General features: G+C 45.6%; 1 protein-coding gene across 2 annotated transcripts in view; it reads right to left on the reverse strand.

Annotated features, from left to right (window-relative positions):
- Positions 1-13,252, reverse strand: part of EIF2AK4 (eukaryotic translation initiation factor 2 alpha kinase 4) — a 101,784-nt gene extending 88,532 nt beyond the window's left edge. The window contains exons 1-6 of one of the 2 annotated variants that reach the window (XM_040332415.1): positions 12,967-13,252; positions 7,384-7,487; positions 5,256-5,358; positions 3,150-3,323; positions 1,088-1,168; positions 833-966 (exon numbers count right to left, since the gene is read on the reverse strand). In XM_040332415.1, coding sequence (XP_040188349.1) covers positions 833-966; positions 1,088-1,168; positions 3,150-3,323; positions 5,256-5,358; positions 7,384-7,487; positions 12,967-13,161 — 791 coding nt within the window. In that variant the 5' untranslated portion in view covers positions 13,162-13,252. The remainder of the gene's footprint in view (positions 1-832; positions 967-1,087; positions 1,169-3,149; positions 3,324-5,255; positions 5,359-7,383; positions 7,488-12,966) is intronic. The other variant, XM_040332416.1, reaches the window with a different exon arrangement.
- Between the last annotated feature and the right edge of the window lie 2,166 nt (positions 13,253-15,418).

The following is a 15,418-nucleotide window of genomic DNA, read 5'->3' on the forward strand; positions in this document are numbered from 1 at the left end:
AATGTCAATCAAGAAGGAACGCCCGCTCCCGAAGACCCATACCCGGAAGCGACGGAAGAAGATGCAGCTCGAAAACGGGTAAGTACAGCTCATATTTTAATATAAATAGCCGATTCCCCTAGACCGAACGAGCAGGAAGCTAAGGGGAGATTTTTTTTTTTTTTTTAAATGGGTGAACTCCCGCTTTAACCACTGACATAAGAACAAGGATGCAGCAAGTGAAGTCAGAACTTCTGATCTGCCTACTTAAAGTGGAGGTTCACCCGAAAAGTTAATTTTTAACATTAGATTGAGGCTCATTTTGTCAAGGGGAATCGGCTAGTTTTTTTTAAATCGAAGCAGTACTTACTGTTTTAGAGAGCGATCGTCTCCGCCGCTTCCGGGTATGGGCTGCGGACTGGGCGTTCCTATTTGATTGACAGGCTTCCGACGGTCGCATACATCGCGTCACGATTTTCCGAAATTAGCCGAACGTGGGTGTGCAGGCGCCGTATAGAGCCGCACCGGCATTCGGCTTCTTTCGGCTACTCGTGACGCGATGTATGCGACCGTCGGAAGCCTGTCAATCAAATAGGAACGCCCAGTCCTGAAGACCATACCCGGAAGTGGCGGAGAAGATCGCTCTCTAAAATGTTAAGTACGGCTTCGATTTTAAAAAAAACTACCCGATTCCCCTTGACAAAATGGGCATCAATCTAATGTTAAAAAAAAAAATTCGGATTAACTCCCGCTTTAATCTGAGTGGGTAAATTAGAAGGTGTGGAAGACAGTCAGGCCACCAGTATTTTCAGCAGCCTCCATAATTCTATTTTAGAAGGTAAAATGTGTTTACTTTGATCTGCCAGCAGAGGTTGTGCGAATTCGGTTTCCTCCGTGTTCTGCTAAATTTCCATTAGATGTCAGGGTTTTAGGCCCTGCAGTAGTGTTATTTTCCTGACAAGTCATATTGGCACTTTCAAGTCTCTCCTGAAAAAGAAAAAAAATATATACATTACAAATTTATACATACATAAGTTTCTTTTTCTTAATGAATGACAAAACAAGCAGCGAGAAGCAGCTGGCCATTCAGTATTCATTTATACATTACCAATTTTGCCATCTCTTTCCTCCGCTTCTCCTCCTTTTTCTCCTCTTCCCTTCTCTGAATTTCATCAAGGATTTCTCTCCTCTGACAATCAACAGGTAAAGTGGATATTATTAAAATGGAAAAAATTCTCCCTTTTATTTTCCATGCTGTGTAGATAAGAAACAGAAAACATGGAAGAAACTACAGCCCTAAAGAGAACACACCCCAAGCTGAGCAGACCTCTCTAGAGACGAACATTCTCAGAAGATGAAGTGACTGGCCAGTTTGGATTCCTGAGTATAACTGCTTTGGTCTGCTCCCCACCTTGCCAAAGAACAGAACCTATATGTGCTGTATACAGTTGTGGCCAAAAGTTTTGAGAATTACACAAATATTAGTTTTCACAAAGTTTGCTGCTAAACTGCTTTTAGATCTTTGTTTCAGTTGTTTCTGTGATGTAGTGAAATATAATTACACGCACTTCATACGTTTCAAAACCTTTTATCGACAATTACATGACATTTATACAAAGAGTCAGTATTTGCAGTGTTGGCCCTTCTTTTTCAGGACCTCTGCAATTCGACTGGGCATGCTGCTCTCAATCAACTTCTGGGCAATTCTTGACTGATAGCAACCCATTCTTTCATAATCACTGCTTGGAGTTTGTCAGAATTAGTGGGTTTTTGTTTGTCCACGCGCCTCTTGAGGATTGACCACAAGTTCTCAATGGGATTAAGATCTGGGGAGTTTCCAGGCCATGGACCCAAAATGTCAAAGTTTTGGTCCCCGAGCCACTTAGTTATCACTTTTGCCTTATGGCACGGTGCTCCATCGTGCTGGAAAATGCATTGTTCTTCACCAAACTGTTGTTGGATTGTTGGAAGAAGTTGCTGTTGGAGGGTGTTTTGGTACCATTCTTTATTCATGGCTGTGTTTTGGGCACAATTGTGAGTGAACTCACTCCCTTGGATGAGAAGCAACCCCACACATGAATGGTCTCAGGATGCTTTACTGTTGGCATGACACAGGACTGATGGTAGCGCTCACCTTTTCGTCTCCGGACAAGCCTTTTTCCTGATGCCCCAAACAATCGGAAAGAGGCTTCATCGAAGATGATCAGTATAAATGAGTGGAGGTATTTCCAGCTTAGACACTTCATAGCCGCGCTTCCTCATCCGTTAAAGAGAAGGCGACGACTTAAAATCAATGGAACGTTTATGTAATACAGAAACAACGCGCAGGAATATATCCCGAGTATATAAAATTTTGATGGAGGTGGAAAGGTTGGAGCTGCCAACATTCATAAAAAATTGGGGAAATGAGGAAGGAACCAAGAAGTGAGTAGAATTCTGAAACTTGTACATGGTTCATCAGTAAACAACAAGATGATGGAAATGAACTACAAATGTATAACCAGGTGGTATGGAACCCCTGATATCTTAGGGAAGTACCAAGTAGGCCAAACAATGGAGTGTTGGTGGAGATGTGGACAGGTGGGAAATATGGCCCACATATGGTGGCAATGCCCTAAGATAGGGAAATGTTGGAAGGAAGTGTTAAGTCATATCAAAGAGATCACTAAGATAGAAATACAGGAGGAAACTTGGACATGTCTAATCCATGAAGTAAATATTCAGTTAAAAGAATACAAAAATTCAATGATAATACATATGATGAATGCCGCAAAAAGTAGAAAGCCCAAAGATTGGGGAATGGTTGGAAAAGATAGATGAGGTATGGAATATTAAAGATGTAGCCATGAAGATATAAGAGAGGAGTTTGCTAAGAGATGGGAAGAGTGGAAATAAGTTAAATCAACAAAGAGATATGGTGAAATTAGGAATGGGGTTTAGGGGGGGGGGATGAGAAAGAGGGATGGGGGTGATAGATTGGGAGGGAACAGGGTAGGAAAGGAATGGGTAAATATGGCAAAGTATATTCCCACTGAGGCAGAAAATGCATCTTGTTTCTTATTATTATGTATTTGTAAATGAAAATTCAATAAAATATAAAGTAAAAAAAAAAATCATTATCTGATAAAGTCCAGAAAGAAGGAGCATGAAAGAAAGAACTTCCAACTTACCATCTGCTCTTCTTTCATCTGTATCTCTTGAATTCTTCTCTGCTCCTCCAAAGCAATTTTCTCTTGCTGCCTCTGAAGGTTCTTCATCATCTCTTCATGAAATGATTTAGATGGTGGCTGGTTATGTTCTGTTAGAAAACACTGAATGTGGTCTGCCAGCTGATAAATCATCACCTGTGTCCAGATGAAAATTAAAGTTAATGCTGAACATGCGTCATGAAGTCCAAAGTTAAAAGACTACCTAACTGAGCCCTCGTATGTGGGCTGCCATGGCTGACCGTCTTCCAAAAGTGCCAACTGCCTCTAGCTTTAATACTTTGCGAGAACCTGGAACAAGTATGTGGCCAGCAAAGTCAGCCTGAAGTAAGTACTCCTGATCTATATTTTCCCCATTACAAGTTTCCATTAACACCGACAAGCCATGTTACTAATTGTGAGAAGATTACCTGTTACCTCTAAGACACACAAAGCAGAAGCCAGCACTGCAGTGTTCCTGGTATGCCAGAAAAATGACAAAATTATGTCCTTGTTAAACAATATTGCTTGCAGTGACTGCATTCGGTGACGAATGACCCAGAAGCGATGGGAATTTAATCATCTTTGGTTTCAGAGCCGTCATTCCCTGGCTGTTATAGCCAGGGAAGCAGCTAGCCAATCACAATATGTGCTTGGTTAGCTGCTTTAAAAGGGCAGAGGAGAAATCAGAGGTCTAATACACCCCTGATGTCTCCAAAGTCATCACAAGCGGGCTATCAAGCACAAACAAACAAAAAATAGAGGGTGCACAGGCCTAGCGCAACATCCTCAATAAATGTCTTTAATAAGTAAACAGAGGTAAGTATTATACTCACAAACGAATACTTGTATCATAGCTTATTATAAAACCATCAGCTTAAGTCCATGTAGGAACACCCACATCACAAAAGGACTATCTTTGCAGTACCATAGGCAGTACTATGTAAAGCATAGTCCCAGTACTATGTAAAGCAGGAAGTCCCACTCCTACCGAAGCCCCCCCCCCTCTCCCACCAAAAAATTACATGCCAAATGTGGCATGTAAGGGGGTGGGGAGTGCCTAAAGTGGAAGTTCCACGTTTGGGGGGGAACTCCGCTTTAAGCTGCCTCACTTCAGCATGCTTATATAAAACTAGCCAGAACGAACAAAAGTAGGCAGAGAATACTGCTGGAAAACGAGCAGTATTTTTTTTTGGGGGGGGGGGGGGTAGAATGAATGATATTAGTGTTTTTATTTTATTTTTACCATTTAAATATTTATTTTAAAAAAATAGTATTTTTTTTTATTTTTATCAGCCCTGTTGGTGGGCTTTGGTAAGGTATCAGTGATCTAAACAGACCTCTGACATCTCCCCTTTGAGACAGAGAAAGGGATTAAGGACACAGAGTCCCCAGTTCCTTTCTCTGCAGCCTCAGCTGCACTGAAAATAGAGAGGAGACAGAGGCCGTTCTCCATTCATAAAACTGGAGGCATCGTAAATACAGATTACTATGCTCAGTTATGTGAACGAGCAGACTCAGTGATCACTGTGCATTCAGAAAAGGAAGGAGCCGGTAAATGACAGATTTCCTTGTATAGATTTCAATAAAGCAATTGAAAAGCAGCTGTTGGCTGCTTTATTGAAATCTATACAGGAAGATCAGTGATTATAACTCCCCCACCGCCGCACAGATCACCCCTTACTGCCCAGGTATCGGCATCGATACCATTATCGGTACAACCCCAGTTCTGACTGTAATAAACAGCAACATCTGGTTATTATGGACCACCGCACATCATTGGGCTTTGAGCCATTGCTAAATACAGCCTACATACATAATAGTTTACCAAACCAAATACTTCTTATCATTTATTAACCTTCTAGTGTAGGTGAATGAATGACAACAGGTATTTGGTTTGGCAAAACTATTATGTATGAAGGCTTTATTTAGCGATGGCTCCAAGCCCAATGAATGTGCCAATGTCCATAATAACCAAATTCTGCTGAGGTCTGTGCTGTACATGCAAAAGAGACACCTTTCCTATGTTCTCCAATAAGATATGAAGACATAGACAAGATCAGCCATCACTCTCAACATAAACAGTATTACCTCCCCGCACAGCTGTGTGGCCAGATCCTCTAAACCAGATGTCAGAGATTGAACGTTTTCATTTGATAAACCCATCACATTTTTCAGTTTTATTTCCGGTGGCCTATGACACACAAAAGAGAAAGAAAGATACAAAATAAACAACATACACTTATTTAAAACACAGAACAAATCTTTTTTTTTTTTTTTTAAGGGTAACTATTAAAGTGCAACTAAATTCCACTGAGTGCAGATGAGCTCTTTGGCATAATGTTCAAATATGCACAGCATACTTGCACATTATAGCTACAACCTGGGTAGAGAAGTCTGCCCCCTGTCAGCATGTTGTAGAGTAGGACACTGCTCTCTGTGCAGAAACAGTAATCTCTCTGCAGAGGTTAAACATGTATGTTACCCCATACTCTGCATTGCTTCCTTTGGGTAAAATACTTGGTTATCCTGCCAGTCCCAATGCTTTCCTATATCAAAATGACCACGCTAGGCATAGTAACACATCAGTCCCAGAGTGGTCAGCTTTCTGGCTGCACTAGGAGCACAGACTGCCTGCCCTCCGATGGCCAAGACTGACACCTCTCCCGCACAGCACTTCACTGGGAAGATACGCTCTTTCCTGCCTCCTACTGTCACGCCCCACTGCAGTCTCCACCCCCAGCTCTCCAAGCCCCTTATGCAGCTGAGAACAGAGGTCAGGTGATCCCTTCTGGAAAAAGAAAACTGTATATATAAATGAAGTGCCCATATGCATGAGAGGCAAGTAACGGCATTAACCTGCCTATAGTCACAAACAGCCATTCAATACAGGATACACATTTGTTGTATATCCTGGCCACAGAAATACACCTGTAATTTACGCTTCTTCTTGAATATTCCCACACTAGTTATCAGATCACCAGTCATCAGTTGGGACATCGGGAAGCAAAGCCCTGCTTCTCCACCAAGATGGCCACCTTCACACAAAGATATAATGCACAACAAGGTATTGCAAGTCATTATTAGGGAAAGATCAACTGCAAGAAGACCAAAGGTATTACTGGGGACTCGCTTCATATGCCCTTTCTGAGCACAGCTTCCAGAACTCAGGTCTTCTTTAAAAAGAGAATCTGTCAAAAATGACACATATTGTATAATAGAGGTGTCAGTATTGGCAGATTGTCCACCACTTACTCCAGCGATTATTTGATTTCACCTGACTCTTTACCGCTAAGGTTTTTTTTTATGTGGCTTGTTCCACCATTCCCTTTCTAAACTAGCTAAAAAATTGGTGTGCCCCGCTGGCAGCTGATGACTTATCAGTTGTTCAGGACACGGCAGCTGACTTCTCGTCCCCTTTTCTTAGCAACCAGCTATATACAGTGTGTTTACAGTGTGTCTAAAGAAAAAAAAACGCAAAATGCATGCAAAAAAGCATAAGAAAGGAGGGTTTAGAAATGCAAAACGCATTGGAGAACGTGCCTGAAAAACGCATTAAGCGCAGCCGCATAGATGTGAACTTAGACAGAACAACAGCTTAAAGGGGTTGTAAAGGTTTGTTTTTTATTTTCTAAATAGGTTCCTTAAAGCTAGTGCATTGTTGGTTCACTTACCTTTTCCTTCAATTTCCCTTCTACTAGCCAGATTCAGAGAGAGTTACGCCGGCGTATCAGTAGATACGCCGTCGTAACTCTGAATCTGCGCGATCGTAAATTTAAGTGTATTCTCAAATTGAGATACACTTAAATCTAGCTAAGATACGACCGCGGGCGCCGTCGTATCTTAGCTGTCTATTTAGGTCAGCCGCTAGGGGCGTGTACGCTGATTTACACCTAGAATGCGTAAATCAGCGAGATACGCCTATTCACGAACGTATGCTTGCCCGTCACAGTAAAGATAGAAAATAAAAAACAAACATTTACAACCCCTTTAATATAAAACAGAATTAGTAGTACAATCAGCAACTGAGGCAAAACATAACTAAAGTGTAGCTGAGGAAATCATCAGCACTCATGGTGTAAGACGAAGGGATATTGAGCGACCACCCCTGAAAGGTCCACCAGTTACTCATAAGGGACAGGGCGCAATGATCTTTCTATAATTCTTTACTTTTACATTTCAAATAGGTCAAAAAAGCCATGGAGTTGAGAATACTCACGCATCAGGGTACGTTTGTGGACACTTCACCCATAGATCTAGTTTGACATGACAATCATTACCCTGAGGACGTAAAGCAAGAGTGACTTCTGGAGGATGCTTAACCTGAAAAAACAAAACATAATATAATAAGAAACTATTCCAGAGACACAGAAGTGAACAGCTGTCACCATATACTATATACACCTCCTCAGATCACTGAAGCTGATGCTTGCATTAATCCCCTGATGACAGGATTTGGTCTGTCTATTCACTTGCTTTGAATCTCAGTTCTGCTCTCACACCAATAAACCCCCTATGGACCAGAGTAAGGATTACATTTCTTCTATGGGCCTGTTTATTCCGCAACTGATGTGCGAGGCTTCTGAGATCACCAGAATTCATTGACAGATACACTTGTATGGGGAATGAAGCGGTTGTAACATGAACAACAACGTTCACAAAAGCCTGTACAACCCATCCCCAACCATTTTTGCAGAGTGTAATTTTTTCATATATTTGTCAGCAATAATGAAGCCATCAATATGTCCGTGCAGGCAGAAGGGACTTCAAAAACACTTTTATGAATTACCCTGGGCATCACAAGGTATGTGACATTTATAATCTGTGTAATTTGCAATAGACAGGTACAGCTCGCCATAATGTGCGGCACAGTAGAGTTGTAGCTCACCACTTTGTTCAGTATAGAAGAGGTGCAGCTCACCACAATGTGCGGCACAGTAGAGGTACAGCTCACCACAATGTGCAGTATAGGAGAGATGCAGCTCACCACAATGTGCAGTGTAGGAGAGGTGCAGCTCACCACAATGTGCAGTGTAGGAGAGATGCAGCTCACCACAATGTGCAGTAAAGGAGAGGTGCAGCTCACCACAATGTGCAGTGTAGGAGAGGTGCAGCTCACCACAATGTGCAGTGTAGGAGAGGTGCAGCTCACCACAATGTGCAGTAAAGGAGAGGTGCAGCTCACCACAATGTGCAGTATAGGAGAGATGCAGCTCACCACAATGTGCAGTGTAGGAGAGGTGCAGCTCACCACAATGTGCAGTGTAGGAGAGGTGCAGCTCACCACAATGTGCAGTAAAGGAGAGGTGCAGCTCACCACAATGTGCAGTATAGGAGAGGTGCAGCTCACCACAATGTGCAGTATAGGAGAGGTGCAGCTCACCACAATGTGCAGTGTAGGAGAGATGCAGCTCACCACAATGTGCAGTAAAGGAGAGGTGCAGCTCACCACAATGTGCAGTGTAGGAGAGGTGCAGCTCACCACAATGTGCAGTGTAGGAGAGGTGCAGCTCACCACAATGTGCAGTAAAGGAGAGGTGCAGCTCACCACAATGTGCAGTGTAGGAGAGGTGCAGCTCACCATAATGTGCAGTAAAGGAGAGGTGCAGCTCACCACAATGTGCAGTGAAGGAGAGGTGCAGCTCACCACAATGTGCAGTGTAGGAGAGGTGCATATCACCACAATGTGCAGTGTAGGAGAGGTGCAGCTCACCACAATGTGCAGTATAGGAGAGGTGCAGCTCACCACAATGTGCAGTATAGGAGAAGTGCAGCTCACCACAATCTGCAGCTCACCACAATGTGCAGTGTAGGAGAGGTGCATATCACCACAATGTGCAGTGTAGGAGAGGTGCAGCTCACCACAATGTGCAGTGTAGGAGAGGTGCAGCTCACCACAATGTGCAGTAAAGGAGAGGTGCAGCTCACCACAATGTGCAGTGTAGGAGAGGTGCAGCTCACCACAATGTGCAGTAAAGGAGAGGTGCAGCTCACCACAATGTGCAGTGAAGGAGAGGTGCAGCTCACCACAATGTGCAGTGTAGGAGAGGTGCATATCACCACAATGTGTAGTGTAGGAGAGGTGCAGCTCACCACAATGTGCAGTATAGGAGAGGTGCAGCTCACCACAATGTGCAGTATAGGAGAAGTGCAGCTCACCACAATCTGCAGCTCACCACAATGTGCAGTATAGGAGAGGTGCAGCTCACCACAATGTGCAGTGTAGGATAGGTGCAGCTCACCACAATGTGCAGTGTAGGAGAGGTGGAGCTCACCACAATGTGCAGTGTAGGAGAGGTGCAGCTCACCACAATGTGCAGTATAGGAGAGGTGCAGCTCACCACAATGTGCAGTATAGGAGAGGTGCAGCTCACCACAATGTGCAGTATAGGAGAAGTGCAGCTCACCACAATCTGCAGCTCACCACAATGTGCAGTATAGGAGAGGTGCAGCTCACCACAATGTGCAGTATAGGAGAGGTGCAGCTCACCACAATGTGCAGCTCACCACAATGTGCAGTGTAGGAGAGGTGCAGCTCACCACAATGTGCAGTGTAGGATAGGTGGAGCTCACCACAATGTGCAGTGTAGGAGAGGTGGAGCTCACCACAATGTGCAGTGTAGGAGAGGTGGAGCTCACCACAATGTGCAGTATAGGAGAGGTGCAGCTCACCACAATGTGCAGTATAGGAGAGGTGCAGCTCACCACAATGTGCAGCTCACCACAATGTGCAGTGTAGGAGAGGTGCAGCTCACCACAATGTGCAGTGTAGGATAGGTGCAGCTCACCACAATGTGCAGTGTAGGATAGGTGCAGCTCACCACAATGTGCAGTGTAGGAGAGGTGCAGCTCACCACAATGTGCAGTGTAGGAGAGGTGCAGCTCACCACAATGTGCAGTATAGGAGAGGTGCAGCTCACCACAATGTGCAGTATAGGAGAGGTGCAGCTCACCACAATGTGCAGTGTAGGATAGGTGCAGCTCACCACAATATGCAGTGTAGGATAGGTGCAGCTCACCACAATGTGCAGTGTAGGATAGGTGCAGCTCACCACAATGTGCAGTGTAGGAGAGGTGGAGCTCACCACAATGTGCAGTGTAGGAGAGGTGCAGCTCACCACAATGTGCAGTGTAGGAGAGGTGCAGCTCACCACAATGTGCAGTGTAGGAGAGGTGCAGCTCACCACAATGTGCAGCTCACCACAATGTGCAGTGTAGGAGAGGTGCAGCTCACCACAATGTGCAGTATAGGAGAGGTGCAGCTCACCACAATGTGCAGTATAAGAGAGGTGCAGCTCACCACAATGTGCAGTATAGGAGGAGAAGTGCAGCTCACCACAATCTGCAGCTCACCACAATGTGCAGTGTAGGAGAGGTGCAGCTCACCACAATGTGCAGTATAGGAGAGGTGCAGCTCACCACAATGTGCAGTATAGGAGAGGTGCAGCTCACCACAATGTGCAGTATAGGAGGAGAAGTGCAGCTCACCACAATCTGCAGCTCACCACAATGTGCAGTATAGGAGAGGTGCAGCTCACCACAATGTGCAGTATAGGAGAGGTGCAGCTCACCACAATGTGCAGTGTAGGAGAGGTGCAGCTCACCACAATGTGCAGTGTAGGATAGGTGCAGCTCACCACAATGTGCAGCTCACCACAATGTGCAGTGTAGGAGAGGTGCAGCTCACCACAATGTGCAGTGTAGGAGAGGTGCAGCTCACCTGTTAACTTAAAGCGATGCGGCATCCCCAAACTCCTTGCCGCTGACATCTTCAGGCGGCTATCTTCCAGGTCTTGATCACTGCCCGCTATCATTGACTGGGCGGGGATGGCGTCACTCCTGCACATGTGCAGGAGTTCAGTCAGATTTGACGTTGCCGAATTTCTACAGTGAGTTGCATGTGCGCGGATCAATGTTCGAGGACAGGCAGGTAAGTAGCTTTAAAAGCATGTCCCTTCTGAATTAAAAATCCTGCCTGTCTGCCAATTTGAATGAAATAGGCCAAGGTTCCACTTTAATCTTTGTTGACTTTCCTTGTCTCCTCACCTTGTAGTCCAGCATTGGATCATAGGGAGGTGGATGAGAAGCACATTTGAAGTGTGAAGGAAACTACTACGCCCTCCCCACCTTCCCAGGAGGAAACTACAGCATTCTGCCAGTCACCTCAGCTATGTCTCTCCCGCCAGACGTCTGAGGCAAAGCTTCGGCCTTCACCTCTGATAAACATTCAGCCAGTCACTTTAATCAAGTCTCCGGCCAGACAACTCAGAGGCGCATTCTAGCAGTTACCTCAGACAAACATTCAGTCGGTCACCTCAGACAAACATTCAGTCGGTCACCTCTGACAAACGTTCAGTCGGTCACCTCAGACAAACATTCAGTCGGTCACCTCTGACAAACATTCAGTCGGTCACCTCTGACAAACATTCAGTCGGTCACCTCAGACAAACATTCAGTCGGTCACCTCTGACAAACGTTCAGTCGGTCACCTCAGACAAACGTTCAGTCGGTCACCTCAGACAAACGTTCAGTCGGTCACCTCAGACAAACGTTCAGTCGGTCACCTCAGACAAACGTTCAGTCGGTCACCTCAGACAAACGTTCAGTCGGTCACCTCAGACAAACGTTCAGTCGGTCACCTCAGACAAACGTTCAGTCGGTCACCTCAGACAAACATTCAGTCGGTCACCTCAGACAAACGTTCAGTCGGTCACCTCAGACAAACGTTCAGTCGGTCACCTCTGACAAACATTCAGTCGGTCACCTCTGACAAACATTCAGTCGGTCACCTCTGACAAACATTCAGTCGGTCACCTCTGACAAACATTCAGTCGGTCACCTCTGACAAACATTCAGTCGGTCACCTCTGACAAACATTCAGTCGGTCACCTCTGACAAACATTCAGTCGGTCACCTCAGACAAACGTTCAGTCGGTCACCTCAGACAAACGTTCAGTCGGTCACCTCAGACAAACGTTCAGTCGGTCACCTCGGACAAACGTTTAGTCGGTCGCCTCAGACAAACATTCAGTCGGTCACCTCTGACATCTCCAGCCTCATCTCGGGATATTCTTATCTCACCAATCCTAGTTCAACTTACTGAATAAAAAAAGTTATTTACAAATGAAAGCCGTCTTCGCCATCAGGGCCCCAACTAAGCTAGCAGAAGAAATCATCTGAGATGATTCCATTTTATCATGCTGGTATTTGTCTCACCATTCATATTGTTGGGGGTTGCTCTATTTCTCACACTTGTAGTGCAAAGTGGATTTGCCTTTTCTCCATTCAAGAAGAGAAAACAACACAAGGGCGGTCTGTAACGTGACTGATCACTGCAATAGCCAATCAGGGATATCACAGCGATCAGGTGACTGGGAAGCGGACCTCCTGGCTCCCAATCATTAGAAGACTTGGTCAGTCCAATATATACGGCCCCGCAGGATTGAGACCCAATTCCGTGAGGCCACAAAATCCATACTCCCCGCAAAGGGGTGAAATTTAACGCAATTTACTGATCATTTACACAGAAACTTTTGGACAGAAAAGAAGCAATTGTTACGGCGGTGTGCGCGTAGTCGTATACGTCTAAGGATCGTTGTCACGTATGATCTTTCTACTAGCGAAGTCTTGCGTAGAGATCTGTGGTTTATTGCACCATGTATGTACATCAGGAGTCCTCACTCTTATCGTATATACATTATATACAGGGGGGAGGGGCTGTCCTGGTATTTTGTATGCAGTATTGGGGGGGGGGATGGGGAGTGTTGTGCACCATATGATGTCATACATGAGGCTCATCTACCTTCCACACAGAAGTTCTCCGGAGGTCGGTGAAGTCTTCCCCATAGATGGCCTCCAGGACCTGCAGTTCGTTCTCCTGTCTGTTAGAATGAGTCTCCTCTGGCTGCAGGGGGCGCCGCTGCTCCCCGTGACCGGAGAGGGACCCCAGTCCGGGGGTGTCATTGGAAATCGTTACATTTCCTTGGCTGCCTGCCATACTACAACGGAGACATCCCGAGACACTTTGCCAGCTACCCGGATAGCAGTACACGCTGGCCACCCCCACTTTGCTGTGCTGGTTGGTACTGCCCATAATGTCCCGAGTTGCAGGACGCCATGATTGTTAAGGGCAGCCACGTTAAAATCGTGCGCTGGTTACGTCGTTGTCCTATCGAAAAAGGTCGACAGGTGTCTTGTCACATTCGGCTCCCCATCACAGAATGCTCCGGAAGTGACGTTTCGGCGCCGCCATCTTGCTACACCCCACACTCTTGCACAGTAATGATATAGTGAGAAGGAGGCAAGCGGACATCTTGTTACACCCACCTGAGTTTTTGATTTCACAGTCAACACAAAACGGAGCTTATATGCTTAAATACAGTGTTTGGAATTGGAAATCCAAAGGACTGTTACATTTTTAAAGCAGCAGAGAACCTGCTGACCTTACATGGTTGCTAATGTGACAGAACACCTCTGATTTTCACATTTAACATGTAAACAGTCCGTCAGATTTCCAAACACTGGCCCGGATTCAGATACATTTTCGTATCTTTCGGCGATCGTAGCGTATCTCAGATACACTACGCCGCCGTAACTTAGGGCGCAAGTTCCGTATTCAGAAAGAACTTGCACCCTAAGTTACGGCGGCGTAGCGTATGTGGTCCGGCGGAATACAAATTTTCCATGCAGTGGGCGTGTTGTATGGTAATGAAGGCTGACCCCACTTAAATTACGTTTTTGACTAACGGCGCATGCGCCGTCCATGAACGTTTCCAAGTGCGCATGCTCCAAATTACGCCGCAAACTGTCAATGCTTTCGACATGAACGTAACTTACGTACAGCCCTATTCGCGAACGACTTACGCAAACGACGTAAAATACGACGCTGTTCGTACGTTTCCGACGTCCATACCTAACATGACTTACCCCTGCTTTATGAGGGATAACTTTATGCCGGAAAAAGCCTTACGTAAACGACGTAAAACAATGCGCTGGGCGGACATACATTTCTGAATAGGCGTATCTACCTAATTTACATATTCTACGCGTAAATATACGGAAGTGCCACCTAGCGTCTAGCGTAAATATGCAACTAAGATACGACGGCATAAGAGGTTTACGCCAGTCGGATCTTAGCAAAATTCCGGCGTATCTTGTTTTCTGAATACAGAAAAAAGATACGCCGGCGCATCCTAGAAGTTACGCGGCGTATCAATAGATACGCCAGCGTAACTTCTTTCTGAATCCGGGCCACTGTATTTAAGCACTTCCATACCAGGCACTTACGCAGCTTCCCGCCCAAGGCAATTTTCAGCTTTCAGCACTGTCGCTCTTTGAATGGCAATTGCGCGGTCATGCTACTCTGTACCCAAACAAAATTGGCGTCCTTTTTTCCCCACAAATAGAGCTTTCTTTTGGTGGTATTTGATCACCTCTGCGATTTTTTTTTTTTGCGCAACAACTAAAAAAAGGCTGAAAATTTGGAAAAAAAATTACGTTTTTATTTTTTTCTGTTAATTTTTTTGTAAATAAGTTTTCTCTTTCAATTACGGGCACTGATATGGCGGCACTAATGGGCACCGATGAGATGGCACTGATGGACATCAATGAGGTAGCACTGATGGGCACAGATGAGGTGGCACTGATTGGCGGCGCTGGTATGCGACACTGATGGGCACTCATAGGCGGCACTGATGGGCACACATAGGTGGCACTGATGGGCACACATAGGCGGCACTGATGGGCACACATAGGCGGCACTGATGGGCACACATAGGCGGCACTGATGGGCACTCATGGGCGGCACTGGGCACTCATAGGCGGCACAGATGGGCACTCATGGGCGGCACTTATGGGTGGCACTGATGGATACTTATGGGTGGCACAGATGGGCACTGATAGGTGGGCATTGGGCATGGATGGGCACTGTGGGGTGGCACTGATGGACACTGTGGGGCAGCACTGATTTTGCCAGGTTGCCAGTCAGTGCCCATTTGTGGGCACTGATTGGCATCTTTTTTCTTTTTTTGAATGCTTTTTTTTTTTTTTTTTAACGTCTTGTTTTTTTTTTTTGCAGGCTTTTTTTTTGCCCACCCTGGTGGTCCAGGGTGGGCATCCCTGGTGGTCCAGTGTGGCGATCCGAGGGGGGGCTGCGCTGATAAACAATCAGCGCGAACCCCCCCCTGTCAGGAGAGCCGCAGATCGGCTCTCCTCTACTCGCGTCTGTCAGACGCGAGTGAGGAAGAGCCATCAAC

Source organism: Rana temporaria, chromosome 13, assembly GCF_905171775.1.
Source record: "Rana temporaria chromosome 13, aRanTem1.1, whole genome shotgun sequence".
Classification (NCBI taxonomy): domain Eukaryota; kingdom Metazoa; phylum Chordata; class Amphibia; order Anura; family Ranidae; genus Rana; species Rana temporaria.